This window comes from Podarcis vaucheri, assembly GCF_965113315.1.
Source record: "Podarcis vaucheri genome assembly, chromosome: 14".
Taxonomy (NCBI): domain Eukaryota; kingdom Metazoa; phylum Chordata; class Lepidosauria; order Squamata; family Lacertidae; genus Podarcis; species Podarcis vaucheri.
The window spans coordinates 48,542,645-48,563,247 of NC_138752.1; the positions used below are offsets into that span (position 1 = coordinate 48,542,645).

Sequence of the window (20,603 nt, forward strand, 5' to 3'; positions counted from 1 at the left end):
GATCAGGGATTCCTCAGCAAATGGCAGACAAATGTCTCTGAAAGGCAGCTCCCCCCACCCAAAGAATATTTCTCTTTCCCCTGTAATGCACCTTCTGCAAGAGGGACTGTCTGGTACAATCTCAAAACACGTTCTTACGTCATGCAGGGCAACAATATGACCCCACAGGACTGGTCCACATGCATTCCTCCGGAAACTCCCAGAATCGTCCCCCAATCAGGAGTATCCCAGCAGATGCTGAAGGCAGAAAAATTGAAAATCCTTGCGCAAGACCCAGCCTCCGAAGCTGAACCTTTTGTAGAACCACAGAGAGTTGGGAGGGACCGAAGGGTCATCTAGTCCAACCCCCTGCAATGGAAGAATCTCATCACACGGTCCCCCATCCAACTGGAAACCATACCAGACCCTGCTTAGCTCTGCAAATGCGCTAGCGGTTTTATCAGCACTGGAGAAAAGTACGGTGGGGAAACTGTGGACCTCCAGCGTTGCTGGACATCAGCTCCCACCATCGCTGACCATTGCCCTTACTGGCCAGGGCTGAGGGGCTGCTGTCCTGGATAATATGGAGTCCTGGCTACACCCCAGCCTCACCCCCATGGGGTTTCCGAACAAGGAAGTTAAGATGCGGTTGGCGCTGTGGGTTAAATCATAGAGCCTAGGACTTGCCGATCAGAAGGTCGGCGGTTCGAATCCCCGCGACGGGGTGAGCTCCCGTTCCTCGGTCCCTGCTCCTGCCAACCTAGCAGTTCGAAAGCACATCAAAGTGCAAGTAGATAAATAGGTACCACTCCGGCGGGAAGGTAAACGGCGTCTCCGTGCACTGCTCTGGTTCGCCAGAAGTGGCTTAGTCATGCTGGCCACATGACCCAGAAGCTGTACGCCGGCTCCCTCGGCCAATAAAGCGAGATGAGCGCTGCAACCCTAGAGTCGGTCACGACTGGACCTAATGGTCAGGGGTCCCTTTACCTAAGCCTCAAAAGGCACAGTCATTCCCCTTTAAGAACAAACATCGGGGGGGGGGGGCAAAGAACACAGCAGCGCCCATAATCACATTTGTACCAAGAGACACCTGTGCTAATTCTCCCATTAGTAATGGTTTGTGGTTCCTGGTTCAGATGGCAGGGTGGAATTCTTGGGAAATGCCAAGATTAATCCAAGCTGTTCTTGTTTTCTTTCTGGCTTTGCCAACATGGGCGCCCTAGATAAACTAGTTGCTAATCTCCCTTTCCTGAGGAAGGTTCTGGAGTGAGTGGTCGCAGACCAGATCCAGGCGCTTTTGGGGAAAAATGATTTAACCTAGATCCATTTCAGTCGGAGTTCTGGCCTGGTTTTGGCACAGAAACCGCTTTGGTCGCCCTGTATGATGACCTCTGTCGAGAGAGAGACAGACAAGGGAAACACGTCCCTGTTAATTCTCCTCGACCTCTCAGCGGCTTTTGATACCATCAACCATGGCATCCTTCTGGAGCAGCTATCTGAAACAGCCAAGTGGGCACCAGGTTGCCGAAGGCTGCCCTAAATGAATGTAAGCGGAAAGAGGAAGCTGTTGCCTGTTAGGGAGTAAGGCGGAACGAGAGCAACACCCAACCAGCCAATAAGAAGGCAGCACTGCCTTGGCTTCTCTTACCACTGGGCATGAGCTCAATCACTAGTTTGGGGTAAGCGATGTTGGAGCAGCCCACCTTGGACCCACACACTCGGGAACATTCTTCGGGGTCGACGCAGCCAACAGCATCTGAAACAGACACAAAGAGCGAGTGGTTGGGGAGCAACCATTGGCTTTCTGGGTTCCTGTGTTTGTTTGTTTGTTTGTTTGTTTGCTTGCTTGCTTGCTTGTGAAATAAAACAAATTAAGGTCTTATATATATAATAAGTGTTTAAAAGGCATGGCTCCCTAACTCGCAATTTCCCAAACGACTAGGGGAACTGAAACGCAGGCCATGCTTCAAAAGTCACGCTTTCCCGAATTTTACAATGCGGTTCTCCACTCGGGCAAGCAGAGTGGTGTGTGTGTGTGCAAAAGTCCATGCACTAGAGGAAAGTGTGCATAGCAATTTATCCCTGAGGGAAAATAACATACAGTAACACCTTGTATTAGGGGAAATGGCCTTGCGTGTTGAGGTCCACCAAAACCCCCTTCCCAATAACTCACACATCACACATAATTTTTGTTTAAGGTTTTTGGCATAATTTTGGCCACAACTTTATTTAAATACAAATTGAGAGTGGTTGCTTAGGCATTGGTTATGACTATCTGTCCCCTCCTGCCATGGGGGACAGCACTGACTCCCTAGTCAGTCCCGGAGGAACAAGGGACAGAGTCAGCTGGAGCTGCGACACAGGCCCTCAGCTACTCCGCGCTTATCCCTTGAAGCTTACGCGGCCCGCACCCTGCCGTCAGGGTTTGGACGAAGGGGATGGTAAGCTTCAGAATTCCTTTAACGGAATACCCGTCAGCAGCAGCATTGGAGGGGCAGGCACAGCCAATCCATACCCCTCCACCAACCAATTTTTAACCAATGCCTAACCGCCAACCTTACAAGTTGTGACGATTTGCTAAGCAGTAGGCAAAACCCAAAAGGCACGCACTAATCAGCCAATTGGAAAAATTCCTACTGGGCCCCCGCACCAAGGCGAACGACCCCATGAAAGGCAGAGCAAGGTCAAGGCGCAAGCCCAAGCAAGGGAGGGCGGGCGGGAGATCCGGTGTCCACAGCAAAAGAGAAAGCTGTGGACCCTGTTTATAAAGCCATTGATCCCACCCCTAAATTGGCAACATCCAAATTGCCCCAGTAACAACATCCTCCAATCTGCTCCCAGGCCTCTAGCCCTCTATGGCCTGGTCACTAACATGGGGTTTTGTTCGGCCCCAACCACAACACGTGCTCTCTTTTGATGTGAACACGCTTTGTAAAAAAGCCACTTCTGCCCTTCTAAGGAGGTGGAGTTATGGGCTTCACAGCCCAGCCCTGTGTGACTGGGGGGATTCCTGACCGCGTCATCCCCTGGCCAGCCAATCGCCTGGCTCTGGGGGCATGGCTTGCCCTACTTAAGGCAGGATGCGGCCAGGGATCTCCCTCTTTCCCCACCTGCCAGCCATTCCTGCTTTTCCCACCCTCCTGCCCTTTAAGGTTTTCGTTCCTTGACCTTGCTATGGACCTTGGTTGGTCGCCCTTGAGGGGCCTGGTAGGAATTTTTCCACTTGGCAGATTGGCACCAGCCACTTGGTTTTCACCTACCTCGTAGCAAATCGTCACAACTTTCTGAGTATTGGCGGTTAGGCATTGGTATTGCTCTGTAGATGGAAGAGGGGAGGTAGCGCCATCACCTGCCCCACATATTGAAGGGTAGTCAGGTAAAGGATTCTGGGGGGCGTGGCCCTGTCCAAAGCCTAGGGAGGTGAGGGCCTATGGCACGCCCCCTAGCGGTGACCCCGGGGGAGTTCCTAGTTGATGTGCATCAGCAGGACTCCCCCTACGGGTGGTTAACCCTTCCCAGACTTCAAACAAACAGGCTGAAGTCGGATATAGTCGGTTAGGACCAATGCCTAAGCCAATACTGCTCATCACCTGTAACCAATAAAGTTTTGGCCTTATTTAGCCCATTAACCTTAATAATTGTGTCATGTGTCATTATTTCCACTGGGGGGGGGGCAGGAAATCGCCACGCAAATGCGTATATTAGGGGGGAAATTCCACACGTGTATATGTGTGTGTCAGAAGAAATTCACCCAAAAATGCTAATAAATTTTCACGAAGGCTTAAAAAAACAACCAGTGAGGTGAAAATGTGCAGAACGGAAAGGAAAAATGAGGAACGTGAGAGAAGCCAAAAATTCACCTGTCCTTCGAGCTGGGCTGGGTGGGCAGAGAGATTTAAAGCCTCTTATTGACTCTGGCGCCACCTACTGATCTGCCCTACCAGCACCAATGGGCACCGGCCACCACTGATGGTGACTGTGATATATATATGTGTGTGTGTATATATATGTGTGTGTGTGTGTATATATATATATACCGTATTTTTTGCACCATAACACTCACTTTTTTCCTCCTAGAAAGTAAGGGGAAATTTCTGTGCGTGTTATGGAGGGAATGCCTGCGGGTGGCATGCCTACGGATTTTCCTCCTTTAAAAACTACGTGCGTGTTATGGTCGGGTGCGTGTTATAGAGCGAAAAATACGGTATATATATGGCATTCATGTCAATCCAGAGCTTCACAAGAGTCTGGAAAGCTCATGGGTTCATGGGTACCCACACAAGCAGAGGGCATCTTTGCCCTTTCCAACTCCAAGGAAGTTTCACACACGGGTGTGCAAAGTGTAACCTCCACTCAGAGGCAGCGTATCTCTGAGTCCCAGTTGCTGGACACAAGCTGCATGGGAAAGCTGTTGCCTTCCAGCCCCGCTTAAGCATCTGACTGGCCACAGGTGCTTTCCAAGACTGACCTTTGACCCGAGCCAGAAGACGAAAGGTACTGCGGCAAGAGAAAGAAGGAAAGCAGGCCCTGGATTCCCAGCGGATGATGCTGAGAAGCTGCCCTCTGAAACCTACTCGCGAGGTGAGCGAGCCCTAAGGCACACAGTGTGGGGCTTCCTTCCAAGATAAGAGTGGGAGAGAATCAAACAAGCTCCGCCAGCTCTGCTCCACTGGGAAGGCAAATACAGGAGCTGGAGGCATTTTTTTGAAGGAAAAAACACACACACCACAAACGAAACGTCAAACTTAAAGTTCAGCCAGGCCAGGACTTCCCTCTCTCTCTCTCCCTCCTCCCCTCCCTCAGCCTGATAAGGAAATCTAGGGACACCGGCTTCTCACGGGTGAGTCAATTTCCGGCCTTCCACGCATGCAACAGATCTGGGCAGAAGCAGCACGCATTTGCGATGCAGCCGAAGGAGTTAATGGACAGGTAGAAACAGGGACTCTCCGAAGGCGGGGAGACATGTGACGGCAGGTGGTGCAGGGAGGAGCAAATTACTCAAGCTGTTGCTTTTCTCTCTTTTTCTCTCTCCTCTGCTCTGCTCACACTCTCCAGGTTTCCATTTCTGGCTGAGACCTGCTGAGCTGCCAGGCTGCCGACCGGCAAAAAATAAATAAATTCACCCTCGAACGAAACCTATTCTCCCCTTCCACCTGAGAGAGTAATCTACGAGCTGGAAAGAATGAAAAACTACCCCTTCTGAATCCTGTCCGGCAAAAAAGAAAAATTCCTGGTTCCAACTCCTGCTGTTTGTTTGATTCTGGGGAGCGTCTCGCTTGCTCCTATTTATTTTCTTATGGAAATTTGGAAGGTCAAGGGCAGAGGTGAAGGAAGCCGGGTGTCCAAAGGCTAGAGCGAAAGCATCAGCCAAGCCGAGATTTCAAAGCCGCCGGAACATTTAAGCATTTAAGCTTGAATGCCACTGTCAGTTGCTCCCCGCCTATTTCTGGAAGTTCGGGGAAGGAAAGAAACTTGAGCAAACTTTCTTCATCCTATCTAGGAATATATATATTTTTTACTCCACTGAGATGAGCTGATGGGTAAGCTGAATGCCGGTGTTTAAAGACAGTTAAGGCCAAAGGACTCTTGGGTGGTGGTTATTGTCTCTTTAAGTCGCAAAGGGAAACCGTTCACGAGGAATTGAGAAGAAGCTAGGAGGGGCCTTATTTGCTGCTAGTTTTTCCTTAAACTCAGGGATACACCTCACTAAATTATTTCATTAAATTATCCACCTGTTTTATTTATTTTGGGCGGACGTTCCCCTCCTCCTCAGACCAGGGATCATGGCTTTCTCTCAGGTCCAGTGCCTCGATGACAGTCATGTCAACTGGCGCTCCAGCGAATCCAAGCCGGAATTCTTCTACAGCGAAGAGCAGAGGCTGGCGCTGGAGGCGCTGGCGTCAAAAGGGCCAGATGCCTTCTACGAGGTCCTCAAGAAGGAGAACATCAGGGACTTCCTTTCGGAGCTGGAGCTCAAGAAGATTTTGGATACGCTGGAGACCTACGACCCCGGCTCGGAGTTCATCCCCCGAGGGGATGATGGTGGGGTCGACCTCAGCAGTCAGAACGGCGAGCAGGACCAATTGCCTTCTTTGGAATACTGGCCGCAGAGGTCCGACCGGTCCATTCCACAGCTGGACCTCGGGTGGCCGGAGACCATCGCTTACCGTGGGGTGACCAGAGCTACTGTCTACATGCAGCCGCCTATTGACTGCCAGCCTCACATCAAGGAAGTCGTCCGCAAGATGATCTTCCAGGCTCAGAAGGTGAGAGTTGCCCTCTGGGTGGGTGCTGCCTTTGGGGGTGGGTGGTTAGAGCGCTCCCCTCTCACCCAACCGAAACATCCCTTTTGTCTCCTCCAGAGGTTTGCCTAGAGGATGATGCACAGGCAAGTCTGGTCTGTTCCAGAATGAGCTCATCCTGTCTGTACTTATCGCCGGTGTTGGTGGCAGATAAGCTCTGCGGCACTGATCCAATCTGCCCGAGGAATGAGAGGGGAAGCAAGTCACTTGGGGCAGTTGCTGCTGGTTCAAAGTGACAGGGAAATGGGGACATAGCTGATCAGGAGTTCACTATGCCGGGTGTTTTTCCCCCCTCCTCTCCCATGTTGGTCAATGAGGCCACTGAAAGCTGTAAGCTCTTAATCTCAGGGTCGTGGGTTTGAGCCCTTGTGGTCCCATCCAACTCTACAGTTTTATGATTCTATGAAATGCGGTGGAGAGGTGGGATGAATGGCAGAGAGAAGACCCAGTCTTGCTTCTGGTACTTTGACCATCTGATGAGCTCCCCAGAAAGTCATTTATGTAGCCTTTACCATTCTGCTCAGTGCTCAGCACTCTGGGGTACAAACCTATCAGGAGAGGGGCAGCTTCTGATCTGTAAACATGGCTCCCCAAGAGCAGATACACGTGGTTATTCGGTGGTGAAAGGCACTCTGTATGTCAAGCATGTGCAAAGTCCAGCCCGGGGGCCTAATCTGTCGGTTTAATTCTGGTTTTCTCTTTGAGAAAAGTTTGGACACCCCTGCTGTATGGTACCTCGGGCTACAGACGCTTCAGGTTACATACACTTCAGGTTACAGACTCTGCTAACCCAGAAATAGTACCTCAAGTTAAGAACTTTGCTTCAGGATGAGAACAGAAATCGTGCTCCGTGCTCCTGCAGTAGCAGGAGGCCCCATTAGTTACAATGGTGCCTCAGGTTAAGAACAGTTTCAAGTTAAGAACGGACCTCCGGAACGAATTAAGTTCTTAACCAGAGGTACCACTGTACTCTCTTCACACAGCCCTAGCCAGAACCCCAGCCACGGTTCCAAGCTTAAATGATGGTTGAAATCAAACCGTCCTTTCCTTCCTTCCTTGTGGAAAGGTCACGGGACAAGGTTAGAACACAGAACAGAAGCAGCCCAATTTGTTGTAATTAGAAAATCTGGCGTGTGAAGCCTAGAAGAGGAGGAAGGGCAGCCTTTCATCCCAGGCCTTTTCTGCATCAGTATGCAGCCGATGAGCGCCAATGTGGCTCAGTGTCCTGGGGCAGCTTGCATCTCAGTTTCCCCATCGGTAAAATGGGAGTAACAGTGACCTACTTCTCAGGCTGCTGCAAGCACGGGCAAGATGAACGGCTGCTCATGTAAAATCCGACATCAACGGCGAACAATTTCAATCCATGCTGCAACCCACAGAAAACAGAAACAGTCTCGTCGTGCCTAAGCTTTACTGATATCACACTCCAAAAGCTCCTCCTGTTTTTGCTTGATCAGTTTCAGCTTGGGTAGTAACAGTGGGGGTGGAATAACCTCAGTGCCTGAAATCCATCTTCAAACTTTAGGGAAGACTGGCTCTCAGTAACCTAGCCAAATCTAGCTGGAATAAAACTATATTTCCGTTGCAACAGGGGTGATAAGCCTGGTGCCTTCCATAGGTTAAGAGCATAAGAGGAGCCTGCTAAATCAGGCCAGTGGCCCGTCTAGTCCAAAATCCTGTTCTCACAGTCACCAACCAGATGCCTATGGGGAAACCCACAAGTGTGACCCGAGCGCAAAAGCATCATTCTCCCCTCCCGTGGTTTCCAGCAACCACATTTCAGAAGCATTACTGCCTCCAACCACGGAGGCAGATACTGTTGGCCTTCACCTCTCACCATCCCTTCCCATTGTACAGGCTGGCTAGGGCTAATTGGAGTCAGGAGTGCATTGCAGAGGGTTGGACTAGACGACCCTCAGGAGTCCCTTTTCCAGCTCTACAGTTCTATGATTCTAACCTCTAGAGAGCACCACCACTGGCTGCTACTCCAGCGGCATTTTGTAAAGGGATGGGGCAGCGAGGATAACTGTTAAGATCGGTGGTTAAGGGTGTTTTAACTCATGGCAGAGAAGGCTGGTTCAGGGCTTAGCCACATTTAAATTTCACCTGCTCATTCCAGACACAATCTGCACTTCAAAGCTCCGTGTATGAGCGGTCTTTCTTTTTCCCCTCCAGAGATTTCCCCCATGAGAACCCGGTCTTTAAAGCTCCATCGGAGCAAATAGCTATCTGTGGGAAACCCCAATTGATGTCTGTTCTGAATGAGCACTAAGGAACGAGATTCCACAGGGCAAAAATAAAACCAAACACTCAGAACACAGAGCTTTCGAGGGCAGACCTATGCTTGGGCAAAATGTAAGGGTGGAGAAGCCCTCTCACATGTACACCCCTCACACTTGGTGACTGGAGCGCCAAAGGGCTGCTTGCGCATGAAAATGAAGCATCCCAGGTCACCTCACACATTCTGCTTTGGCACAACGGTCACTTCACACATTCAGCTGCCAGTCATCTGGTGCTGATGAGAAACTAAATTATAGAGCCCTGGTTTGTTTTCTGCAGAAACAGCATGCATATTATTACTGTGCTTGGCTTGTTAGAATACATACCAAGGGACGGGTGTCATTTGGCCCTCCAGATGTAGCTTGTCTGTCTCCTATGGTGCCTGAGCACTAGACACTCTGGCTGGCGGCGATAGGAATTTGAGTCCCACAGCAACTAGAAGGCCACAGGTTCCCCATCCCTGATATAGACCATAACAGAATATAACCACAAAGGATAGCTCGGTCTGTAAGTATTTGCCATGCTTACACACTATCCATGTTCGGGGCAGCATATATCAGAGCACCAGATGCTGCAAACAGCTAGCATGTGATGACCTTTTGACAAAGTGGACTCTGGCCCATGAAAGAGTATTCCACAATTAATTTACTGGTCTTTAAAGGTGCTAGCAACGGACGCAGGTGGCGCTGTGGGTTAAACCAAGGAGCCTAGGACTTGCCAATCAGAAGGTCGGCGGTTCGAATCCCCGCGACGGGGTGAGCTCCCGTAGCTGGGTCCCTGCTCCTGCCAACCTAGCAGTCCGAAAGCACGTAAAAGTGCAAGTAGATAAATAGGTACCGCTCCGGCGGGAAGGTAAACGGTATTTCCATGCGCTGCTCTGGTTTGCCAGAAGTGGCTTAGTCATGCTGGCCACATGACCCGGAAGCTGTACGCCGGCTCCCTCGGCCAATAAAGCGAGATGAGCGCCGCAACCCCAGAGTTGTCTGGGACTGGACTTAACAGTCAGGGGTCCCTTTACCTTTACCTTACCACAGGGCCTGCAGTGTGCCCAAGCCCTGGCTTTTGTTGTTTTAAGGGATGGCATCCAATTTCGTTGCACTTTGTGCAATGTTGCACTTGTGTAATGACAATAAAGAATCTATCTATCTATCTATCTATCTAATTGTCAGGGGTCCCTTTACATTTACCTTTAAAGGTGCTAGCAAGACTCTCCCTTGCAATTTGACACTCTCAGTTACATTTGCTTTGGAAACTGAAGGAGATGGGTCCTTGCTCCCATCCAGCAAGGATGTGCTGAGAAATAAAGCTATGCTGCATCAAATAATAAGGAAAGATAATGAGCGTTAGGCACAGTCAACCCATCATCAAATCTGTGGTCACAGCAAGGCACTTTGAAGTCCTCCTTCGATTGCACCATCAAAGGGATGGGTGGCTCCATAATTTGCTCAGTTAAAAAAGAGAGAGTCAGAGCCAATAATGCTCCATGAAAGGACCAGGCTGACTCCGCTAAGGGCTGGCTGGACAAACTAGACCAGGGCTAGCAGGATACCAAGCTGGCCCCCAAAGGTTGCACTCCTCTCTTAGGTCACCACCGTCTCACCTAGTGTGCAGAAGCGACTCCACTTTGTTTGCAAGCCAGCTCTCCTCAACTTGGTGCCTTCCAGATGTTGTTGGACCTGGGAATGCTGGAAGAATTCCAGCTGAAATACGAGTGGAAATTGCTGGTGCTCAGAATGGAAACCAACCCAGCAGATACGCTTGGCGTTTGTAGCTGCCAATGTTGTTTTCAGCCCGCAAATAATATGCAATTGATGGCTTTCCTCAGAACCAGCACCTATTTGTTTCCTTTGCACTTAAATGGATGGTGCACAGTAACGTCATGATAATGTAGTTCCTTCTGTAAAATGTAGTTCCTTCTGTAAAATTCCACCACAGCAGGCCACAGTGGGCAGAAGCCAAACTGCAGCAGAAGAGAAACAGCGCTGCATGTGACAAGCCTGGGTTGGAACAGAAATCAATGCTTTCTTACATCCTCCCCTCCAATTCCCATCAGTCCCAACCCTCGACTGTTCTAGCTGGGGCTGATGGGAGTTGTGGTCCAAGCTATCCAGAGGGCACCAGGTTAGGGAGGCTGGTTTAAGCTCCAGGAAGCCTTTCCAAAGGGATTCATATGCCAGAAAGCAGGCGTCAATGAGAGTGGGCGAAATAACTCTTATGGTCACCAGGTAGGAAAGATATTGTGACTCTGATGTAGGACATGTTGTACTTAAGGCCTCTCTGCCCAAACTTTTCTTTAACGAGATCAAAAAAAGAAAAATAGAGGAGGATCTGACTCCTCCTAGGGCAACTTGTTCTGGAGCTGGGAATGATTTTGGGGGGATTTAGCATTTCCCGAATGTCCAATGAGCTCCCAGCTTCAACTCGCTTTGTGTCTCCGTTGGCCGAAAACGGACATGCGGAAGGATGTTTGTTCCCCTTCTGCAACATTCATAACACCTGAAGTGTCCGCTTTAGAGGCTTCGCTGTGACCCAGCGGTGGTGTGTTAGGTGGACAAAGCGTCCTCTGGAGATGCAGCGACATGGGTGGCCATGCATGTGTGGCTGAATGGCTTACGAAGCATGACTGTGGAACAATCACACCATCCCTGGTCCATACTGTCATTTGCTAGCTTGGAACATTCATCAGATGCAGGCAGGATGGTCACCATTAGTCACCATGGCTATATGGAAGCTCCACGTTCAGAGGAACTCCACCTCTGGGCTGTTGGCAGGAGGAGACTTCATGTCTTGCTTCAGGGCTTACCAGGCTGGCTAGTGCAAGTCTTGTGCGGCACCTTGAGGGCCAACAAATTTATTAGGAGCACAGGAAGTTGTCCAGCTAGCTCAGTATTGTCCACACTGTCTGGCAGAGACTATCCAAGGTTTCCGTCCTACCCAGAGATGCTGGGGACTGAAACCAGAACCTCCTACATGCAAAGCAGATGTTCTACCATTGAGCTACCTTGCTTATGACACAAGCTTTTGTGGACTGTCCACATTCTCCGTGGCGAATGTGCACAATGGCTGGTCATTATGCATATTAACTGATGAGTTCCACACCACTCATAATGTATATTCCAAATTTAATGGTTTCTGGGTGATGTGGAGGAACCCCAATGCTTCTGATAACTGGGTCTATCCTTCTGAGATCCACCTTCAGCTGGCTTGACGTCTTCCTTTCCTCTCTTAGCCATGAGTGTTTGCTGTTGCCCCCACTTCATTTCCCCATCTTTCAAGACTGGCAATCACCTTGACGGCTAAGTCAGAGCCATTTCTCCATCAGCAAGCAAGTTCAAGGCCTGCTTCAAGGCCACGTAGCAGAGGTGGAAAACTGTGAATGGCAGGTCAGGAGCATTATCTGAAGAGGTGTTTGGGAAACGTAACCCATTTTGAGCATGCACCAGCGGCTACAGACAAGCATTGCCTGGGCTCATTCCATGCGTTCCTTCACAGCAGCCAAGCCATATTCCAATGAGATTTACAGTGCATCTGCACAAGCTTATTTTTGCAGGGCATTTTCATATATCTGTATTTCATTATATACCCCTAGTGACTCCTTCAGGAGCATTCAACTCCTAGCCAGTTTTTTTTTTCTCTCTCTCTCTCTCTTTCTTTCTTTCTTTCTTTCTTTCTTTCTTTCTTTCTTTCTTTCTTTTACTTCTTCACTAATCTCTGCATGCATGCAACAGCCTAAACAGCCCATGTCTCAAGACAAGCGATGGGAGGATCTGCCCATTGCTGTGCTCTCAGTTTCTCAGTTTCCTAATCTTTGGTTCAGCTTTTCACATTTCTGCAGCAATCTGAGATTCCACACCCACCCACCCACCCCCAAAAAAATCTCCATTGGTTAATTTTCCAGCATTTTGGTTCAAATTTCTCCAATTTTTGTGCACAGTTTTGACTAAGGTACAAGTTTCTCAAAGCAATTTCTCCTCATATGCATGTATGTTATTTTCATGATGAGGTTCGTTTTCATGGACTCTCTCACCTGTTATAAGTGCTTTGGTAAGCACTGTGTGCTTGGAGAAATGGCACTGCAAAATTCGTAGAGGTTTGAATTTTGAAGAACAGCTGTGTTTCAGTCTGCACATTTCAGAAAGTGCACATTTGATAGAGTCGTCCTTAAATGTGAACTGAATAGAATTTCCCCTCCCCTCCCTACTTCCATCTCTTAATTTCTGTTGTTATGTGGTTTATCTACAACTCCTGTTTCAAAACATGGCTGGAAATGATGAGGCCTTAAGCTACTGAAGGTAACAGGGCCCTTTATATGTCCAGCTGTCCTTTGTCAGGGTGGTGCTATGGTCTAAACCACAGAGCCTAGGGCTTGCCAATCGGAAGATCGGCGGTTCGAATCCCCGCAACGGGGTGAGCGCCCATTGCTCGGTCCCTGCTCCTGTCCACCTAGCAGTTCGAAAGCACGTCAAAGTGCAAGTAGATAAATAGGTACCGCTCCAGTGGGAAGGTAAACGGCATTTCTGTGTGCTGCTTTGGTTCGCCAGAAGCAGCTTAGTCATGCTGGCCACATGACCCGGAAAAACTGTCTGTGGACAAATGCCGGCTTCCTTAGCCAGCAAAGCGAGATGAGCGCCACAACCCCAGAGTCATCTGCGACTGGACCTAATGGTCAGGGGTCCTTTGTCAACTATAAATTGTCACTGTTTTTTGTGTTGACTATATGCTATATGGTAATTTATGGACCTAATAGGTATCGAAACCCATTTGCACATGCAGAATGTAGGCACCCTATATATAGAAATGAGCAAACCAGTGATATTTGAGGGAGCAGGCTAGCAGGCGGGGCCCATGACTTACATCATAGGAGCCTACACAACACAAAACACTGTTGCTGTATGTAGGTTTTATTTTATTTGCTTTTTGTCTTATATTTTGGAAATGTACATCCAGGTGTTTTTTTCCTTTAATTTTTTTTGGGGGGGGGCCAAGAGAGTGGGGCCCTAAGCTGTAGCTTGTTTAGCTTATACGTAAATCTGTTACCTCCAAGCCTGTTACCTTACATTCTGTGAAAGCAGCACATACCCCTCACACTGATTCAACCTGGCCTGTGTGGGAATGGACCTTGGACAGAGCAGGGGTCGAAGGAGGATCACACTGAGCTGAACACACTGTGTAGAAGGACAATAAAGTAGAGCAGAGCAGCAAACACAAGGGCAAAGTTCTTTGGAGATACCGTCCCTCAGCGTAATCACCTCTCACATCTGCCCAGATGGCATAAGGGCTCTGTGGCACAAACAATTGTGGTGGGGAGAAAGACTCAACAAAATCCTATTCGAGTGTGCGAGAGAAGCAGTGGCGTAGCGTGGGGGGTGCAGGGGGGCCGGCCGCACCGGGCACAACATCTGGGGGTTAGGGTTAGGGGGCGCAAATCCACGGGTTAGGGGCACAAATCCATGGGTTAGGGGGCGCAAATTACTTGCCTTGCCCCGGGTGCTGACAACCCACGCTACGCCACTGGAGAGAAGCTTCTAGATGGAACTCTGGGTGACAAGAGATCTGCACAAGCTCTGTTGGGTGTCAGCCATGTCATAAGGTCCCAGAAATGAGAAGTAATCGACTAGAAATATTATCTTGTGCAAATCAACTAAATATTAAAAAATCAAAAAGCTTAAGGAAAAGTTTTTTTTCAAAGCCTTAATGGGATGCCGGCTACAAACCTCGTTTCACTGAACTATTCAGTTTCCTCAGAAGGAAACTGAAAAATCCTAAACTTTAAATGACCAAAATTCAAACAAGGGTAGAACCCCAGCAATTCTGACGTATTATAATCCTAGCCCGACCTAGGTAAAGCAAACAAGCAAAGCGCAGTAATAAAGGATTGAAGACTCAAAAGTACAGTTTCTAATACTGAATTTACAAAAAAAAGGTTTGAAAAACTAAATAGCAAGTTTTAAACAAACCCAAACTTGAAGATGGCAAAGCACAATGATAAGGGATTGAAGACTCAACTGTGAAAATTCTAGTGCTACTTTTACGAAAAGGTATGAAAACCTAAATGGCACAAATTCAAAGAAAGGGATACAAGATAAAGCTGCTTTAGATTTTGAACAAATTCAAGAACAGGGCTGAAACGCTCCCATGGTCTAGATGTTACTGCTGATGTTAAAGACTGATCACAGCTTCTGACTTGAAGCTGGCCTTTGGTCTGATCCCGTTGAAGGACTGTCCTGATGTTCTCAATAGTGTAAAGGTAAAGGTAAAGGGACCCCTGACCATTAGGTCCAGTCGTGGCCGACTCTGGGTTGCGGCGCTCATCTCGCTATATTCTCTGAGGGAGCCGGCGTACAGCTTCCGGGTCATGTGGCCAGCATGACTAAGCCGCTTCTGGCGAACCTTAGCAGCGCATGGAAACGCCGTTTACCTTCCCGCCAGAGCGGTACCTGTTTATCTACTTGCACTTTGATGTGCTTTCAAACTGCTAGGTTGGCAGGAGCAGGGACCGAGCAACGGGAGCTCAGCCCATCGCGGGGATTCAAACTGCTGACCTTCTGATCGGCAAGCCCTAGGCTCTGTGGTTTAACCCACAGCGCCACCCCTCAGTAGCATAGCCTGTGCTGAAAGGGGTTCTGAGATTTCAAAGGCAACAATTCATACCAATTCAGCTGCTTCTCCACAACCTAAAACCTACAGCTTAAACCCAGCTTCCTAAAATACACTTTTGCAATCTGACCTCCAATGGGTTCCTTTCTCTACGGCACAATCCCATTCTCCCCCACACTCGCGCCTCCCCCCAAAACCGTGAATCTCGCTAGTAATTGCAGGATACTTGGCGTCCTGGAGATGAAAGGAGAGGGAGAATAAACAGGTGTGCTTAGCAAAATTCACTTTGTTCCTACCTCTGGCTTTCCCAACAGTTAACCGTCCGACTCTTAATTGTGTGTTTCTGGACGCAGACCAGCAGCCACCTTTGAGAAGGTGGGAAAACAGGTGAATTAATAATGCCCCTGTTTTTCTCCAGTACCGAAATGACCTGACATTTTATACGCGCTAATTAAAAAAAGGAAAGTAAGGGCCACACAGCCTCTCCACTTCCATAAACAGCCTGGAAGGAATCCGAACCACAGCGACATTAATGCCCCTTTGTTTCTAATCCATTCAGAAATGCAGACTGACAACATATTCTGAATACCCAGCTGGTGTGTTCAAATCTAAGGGAAAAGAAGCAGAAGACAATGAGAGAAAGAGAGAGAGAGAGAGGTGGGGGCTGGAATCTATGCTTAAGACCGATCAGTATGGAAAAAAATAATATCTGGCAGTGGGAAATAGGTAGACATCTTTTCTTACTAAAGAAACAGAAAGGGGTTTGTGGAACCATAGCAGGATGCAAGCTAATCTTTGGTGGAAACCTTCTCGGTGTTGGCCCCACAATTCTGGAACACTCTCCCTGGTGAGGTCCAACACGCTCCCTCTTTGCCCAGTTTTTAGACAGAATACATTTTATAATTGATTCCTGACATTTTATGTGAGGATTTGTGAATTCTCCATCCTTGGAGGGTTTTTTTAGGTTGGGTGGCCGATATTTTAGCTGAGATTCCTGCATTGTGCAGGAATTGGACTAGATGACCTTTCTACGAAATTGCTGCAGCACAGGATTTACAGAGCTCTGCATGTTTTCCACGTTAGGCGGAGAAATGCTGCAAAACAACCCTGACTCAGAAAGGAAAAAAATATAAGACGAGAACATCGCTTTGCAAGGGAAATCTTCAAAGATGCCTTTGGAGCTTGCACAAAGGCAACTTAGCTTCCAGCCCGGCAGCAGATACTGACCGGTGCCTCCAAGCAAACAGAACTGCCTTAGCAAGCAGACGCAGGGTGCTGTTTATCTAACTGCGTTTGTTTAGCCCTGCCTCCAGGTTAATCCTCTTTTTGACATCGGTTGCCACTTTCCAAACTGTTTGTGTGCTGTAGCAGTTTTCCAGCGAAGCTGCCACCCGCCTCTTGCCAGCATGGACGCAAACATTTCCTTATAGCAACCCAGGTTAAACAGCACTATAAGAAAATTTAACGTCATATATATATATATATATATGCTTTCGTAGATTTTCACGGGTACAGGAATGCAGGTTTTGGTGTCTTCGGGTGTCTTCCCGTGTAAGAGTCGGGGTGTCTGTGCGACGTTTCGACGAGATCTCACTCGTCATCTTCAGGCTGGTGCTTTCGGCTTCTTGTTACTGGAACAGAGCAGAATCTGGTGTTTGAGTTCCTATAAATACTGTTGAGGGGTGTGGTGTATAGCCTCCAACGTTCTGGGCAGAGAGGAAGTTCCTAGATTAGTGTGCCTTTTCTTCTTTTGTTCCTTAATTACTTGAGGGATATCTTGAGTGATTTCATGAGTGATATTCTGAATACCACTGGGTGGGTCATTAAGTGTAGATTAGTTGCTAAAGCTTTTGTGTCTTGACCTCTTGAGCTTGTGAAGAGTTTTTCTGAGAAGATGGCTGTGCTGCATTTAGTTGTGCTCTGGCTTGGCTTCGTGTATAGGGGCGAGCTGTGGTTTTGTGCCTTGTGCCAGCCAGATCTGTGTAGGGATTGCAGGGGGGTGCAGCATCCGGAGGTGCCACTATAGTTTGGCTACTGGATGGAGTCTGTAATATGTCTGTGGAGAGGGTCTGGGTTTGGGTCTGGTGTGGTTGATTGGTGACGGCGTTCTGTGTGCCTCTGGTTCTGGTGTCGGTTTTTGTGGGGAGGGCTAATTTCCAGATGTCTGGCAGGCGGGACGTGTCGTCACGCTTGTTCATGTTGTGAGGGTGTTTCTCTATCTCGATGGCTTCCATGATTATTCTCTTGTGGTGATGTTCCATGTTAAAGAGCAATTTGGAATCTGCAAAATTAATTTCGTGTCCTGTTTCTTTCATGTGTTGGAAAAGAGAGGAAGTTTTTTCTTCTTTTTTGACGGCATTCTTGTGTTCTGCGATACGTGCATTTATTCGTCTGTTTGTTTGTCCAATGTACGTGGCTGGGCAGACTTTGCAGGGTATTTCATAGACCCCTTGGTTTTCCAGCTGGATTTTGTCTTTTGGGTTTCTGAGGATATTGGCTTAGACAAGTCAGAACACAAACCCAAACTTTGGCTCAGATATGTTGACGACACCTTTGTAATTTGGCCACACGGGAAAGAAAAACTAGATAGCTTCCTCACACATCTCAACAGCCTACACCCCAAAATACAATTCACTATGGAAATAGAAGACAACAACCAACTCCCCTTTCTTGACGTCCTAATCTACAAAAAACCTGATGGCTCCCTAGGACACACTATCTACCGGAAAAAAACACACACCAACCGCTACTTACATGCACAATCACACCACCACCCTGCACAAATAAACTCCGTAGCCAAGACTCTCATCTCCAGAACCAAACGCCTGGCTGACAAAGACCACTTGACAACTGAGTTACAGAATCTCTCAAATGTGTTAATCGCCAATGGATACCAAAAAAACAGGGTTACGAAGCTAATCCAAAAAGAAACACCCCCCAAAAACCAAGACACAGAAGAAAACAATGGCATTGCCCTCCTTCCTTATATCAAGGGCACTACAGACAAAATCAGCAAAATCCTCCATAAACACAATATCAAAACAGCCTTCTGCACCAACCAAAAAATAGCCAATATCCTCAGAAACCCAAAAGACAAAATCCAGCTGGAAAACCAAGGGGTCTATGAAATACCCTGCAAAGTCTGCCCAGCCACGTACATTGGACAAACAAACAGACGAATAAATGCACGTATCGCAGAACACAAGAATGCCGTCAAAAAAGAAGAAAAAACTTCCTCTCTTTTCCAACACATGAAAGAAACAGGACACGAAATTAATTTTGCAGATTCCAAATTGCTCTTTAACATGGAACATCACCACAAGAGAATAATCATGGAAGCCATCGAGATAGAGAAACACCCTCACAACATGAACAAGCGTGACGACACGTCCCGCCTGCCAGACATCTGGAAATTAGCCCTCCCCACAAAAACCGACACCAGAACCAGAGGCACACAGAACGCCGTCACCAATCAACCACACCAGACCCAAACCCAGACCCTCTCCACAGACATATTACAGACTCCATCCAGTAGCCAAACTATAGTGGCACCTCCGGATGCTGCACCCCCCTGCAATCCCTACACAGATCTGGCTGGCACAAGGCACAAAACCACAGCTCGCCCCTATACACGAAGCCAAGCCAGAGCACAACTAAATGCAGCACAGCCATCTTCTCAGAAAAACTCTTCATAAGCTCAAGAGGTCAAGACACGAAAGCTTTAGCAACTAATCTACACTTAATGACCCACCCAGTGGTATTCAGAATATCACTCATGAAATCACTCAAGATATCCCTCAAGTAATTAAGGAACAAAAGAAGAAAAGGCACACTAATCTAGGAACTTCCTCTCTGCCCAGAACGTTGGAGGCTATACACCACACCCCTCAACAGTATTTATAGGAACTCAAACACCAGATTCTGCTCTGTTCCAGTAACAAGAAGCCGAAAGCACCAGCCTGAAGATGACGAGTGAGACCTCGTCGAAACGTCGCACAGACACCCCGACTCTTACACGGGAAGACACCCGAAGACACCAAAACCTGCATATATATATATATATATATATTAAATGTACCAACCAAGCACGTACATAGATCAGCACAGGAAGACCGATCTGAAACCATTTTGACTCCCAAACTGACCAAATGTTTTCTCTGCAAGGAGGGAGGGGGTCAGGGAGCTTTCCCATTGTTACAGGAATTTAGTAATCACCATTTCAAAGGGGGACAGACTACCAGGAAAGGCAATCAGATAAGGCATTATCAGATAACCTGGCAGACAGGAAAAACAACAACATTCAAATTTCTGTTGTAGACCACCTTTTCTGTGATGTAGGTATGATGTTTGTGGGGGGGTCTTGGGTTACACACCTTCTGTGAAAGAGAAGCTGCTGAATTGCAACTCATTACCAAACTTAAAACCATGGAGAGACCTGGTTTGAACAAAGACATTGGATTCTTATCCCATTATACATGACTAAGCCATTTCTCACCTTTTCACCCCTTGCCTTTTCCTGTAAGACCTATTACAGTCGTTAAGAGTCGTCAACAGGCTCATCTCAGCTATCTGCCAATCTCCCATTCCCACCACCCTTCTGAGTAATACCCCTCCCCACCTTCTCACTATATGGAAGGATCTGGCAACTTCTGTTTCAGTGTATCTGAAGAAGTGTGCATGCACATGAAAGCTCATACCAAGAACTAACTTAGTTGGTCTTTAAGGTGCTACTGGAAGGATTTTTTTTATTTTGACTATGGCAGACCAACACGGCTACCTATCTGTAACTGGAACCCCTTCTGTGATGTATGTATGATGTATGGAGGCGTGGTCTTGAGCTCCAGGGCAGGGAATTAAAAATGTCTATATAAAGGCAGGCACACCTTTGTTCTGGGTCTTCCTCCTTTCCTGCGTGTGAGGGGAGCACCCTGTTGCAACAGAGCAATAAAGATCAGGCTTACTAGCCTGTGACCTGGATCAGGAACTAAGTATTTATCATTACAAAAGACTGGCCAGGCTCCCCAGGCAATCCAATCAAGTGACCATTAAACAGGTAACCTGGCAGATAGGAGGTAAACAAAGCACTCAGATTTCAGCCCTTCTGTGATATAGGTATGATATATGGGGGGGGGCGTGTCTTGATCTACAGGGTGGAAATTTCAAAAGTCTATATAAGGGCTTGCACACCATTGTTCTGGGTTCCTCCTCTCTCCTGCGTGTGGTGAATGAGGACCTTGTTGCAACAGATCAATAAAGATCAGGCTTACTAGCTGCTTTGCTTCTCAATATTCCCTGGTTGGCCTCTGTTCTTTTCTCCTACCAATAGGGAACCCACGTAAGGACTCTATACGGGCTCTTGGATACCCCATAAGGGAAGAAGGGCGGATTTTGTTTACAACAACAGGGAGCCTCTGTGAGCTGGGGCCAATCACTGCTTCCCAGCTG

General features: G+C 48.0%; 2 protein-coding genes across 4 annotated transcripts in view; one reads left to right on the forward strand and one right to left on the reverse strand.

The window, feature by feature from the left end:
• The window catches only part of SLC5A10 (solute carrier family 5 member 10), a 514,359-nt gene that overhangs the window by 433,133 nt on the left and 60,623 nt on the right, over positions 1 to 20,603 (reverse strand). Inside the window, exon 10 of the mRNA XM_082199751.1 lies at positions 1,628 to 1,735. Within this exon, the coding sequence (XP_082055877.1) occupies positions 1,628 to 1,735 (108 nt within the window). The remainder of the gene's footprint in view (positions 1 to 1,627; positions 1,736 to 20,603) is intronic.
• The window catches only part of FAM83G (family with sequence similarity 83 member G), a 45,666-nt gene continuing 29,894 nt past the window's right edge, over positions 4,832 to 20,603 (forward strand). Inside the window, exons 1-2 of one of the 3 annotated variants that reach the window (XM_082199694.1) lie at positions 4,832 to 4,908; positions 5,035 to 6,245. In XM_082199694.1, the coding sequence (XP_082055820.1) occupies positions 5,763 to 6,245 (483 nt within the window). In that variant the 5' untranslated portion in view covers positions 4,832 to 4,908; positions 5,035 to 5,762. Of the gene's footprint in view, positions 4,909 to 4,973; positions 6,246 to 20,603 lie in introns of those variants that run through there. The other 2 variants (XM_082199695.1, XM_082199693.1) reach the window with 2 other exon arrangements.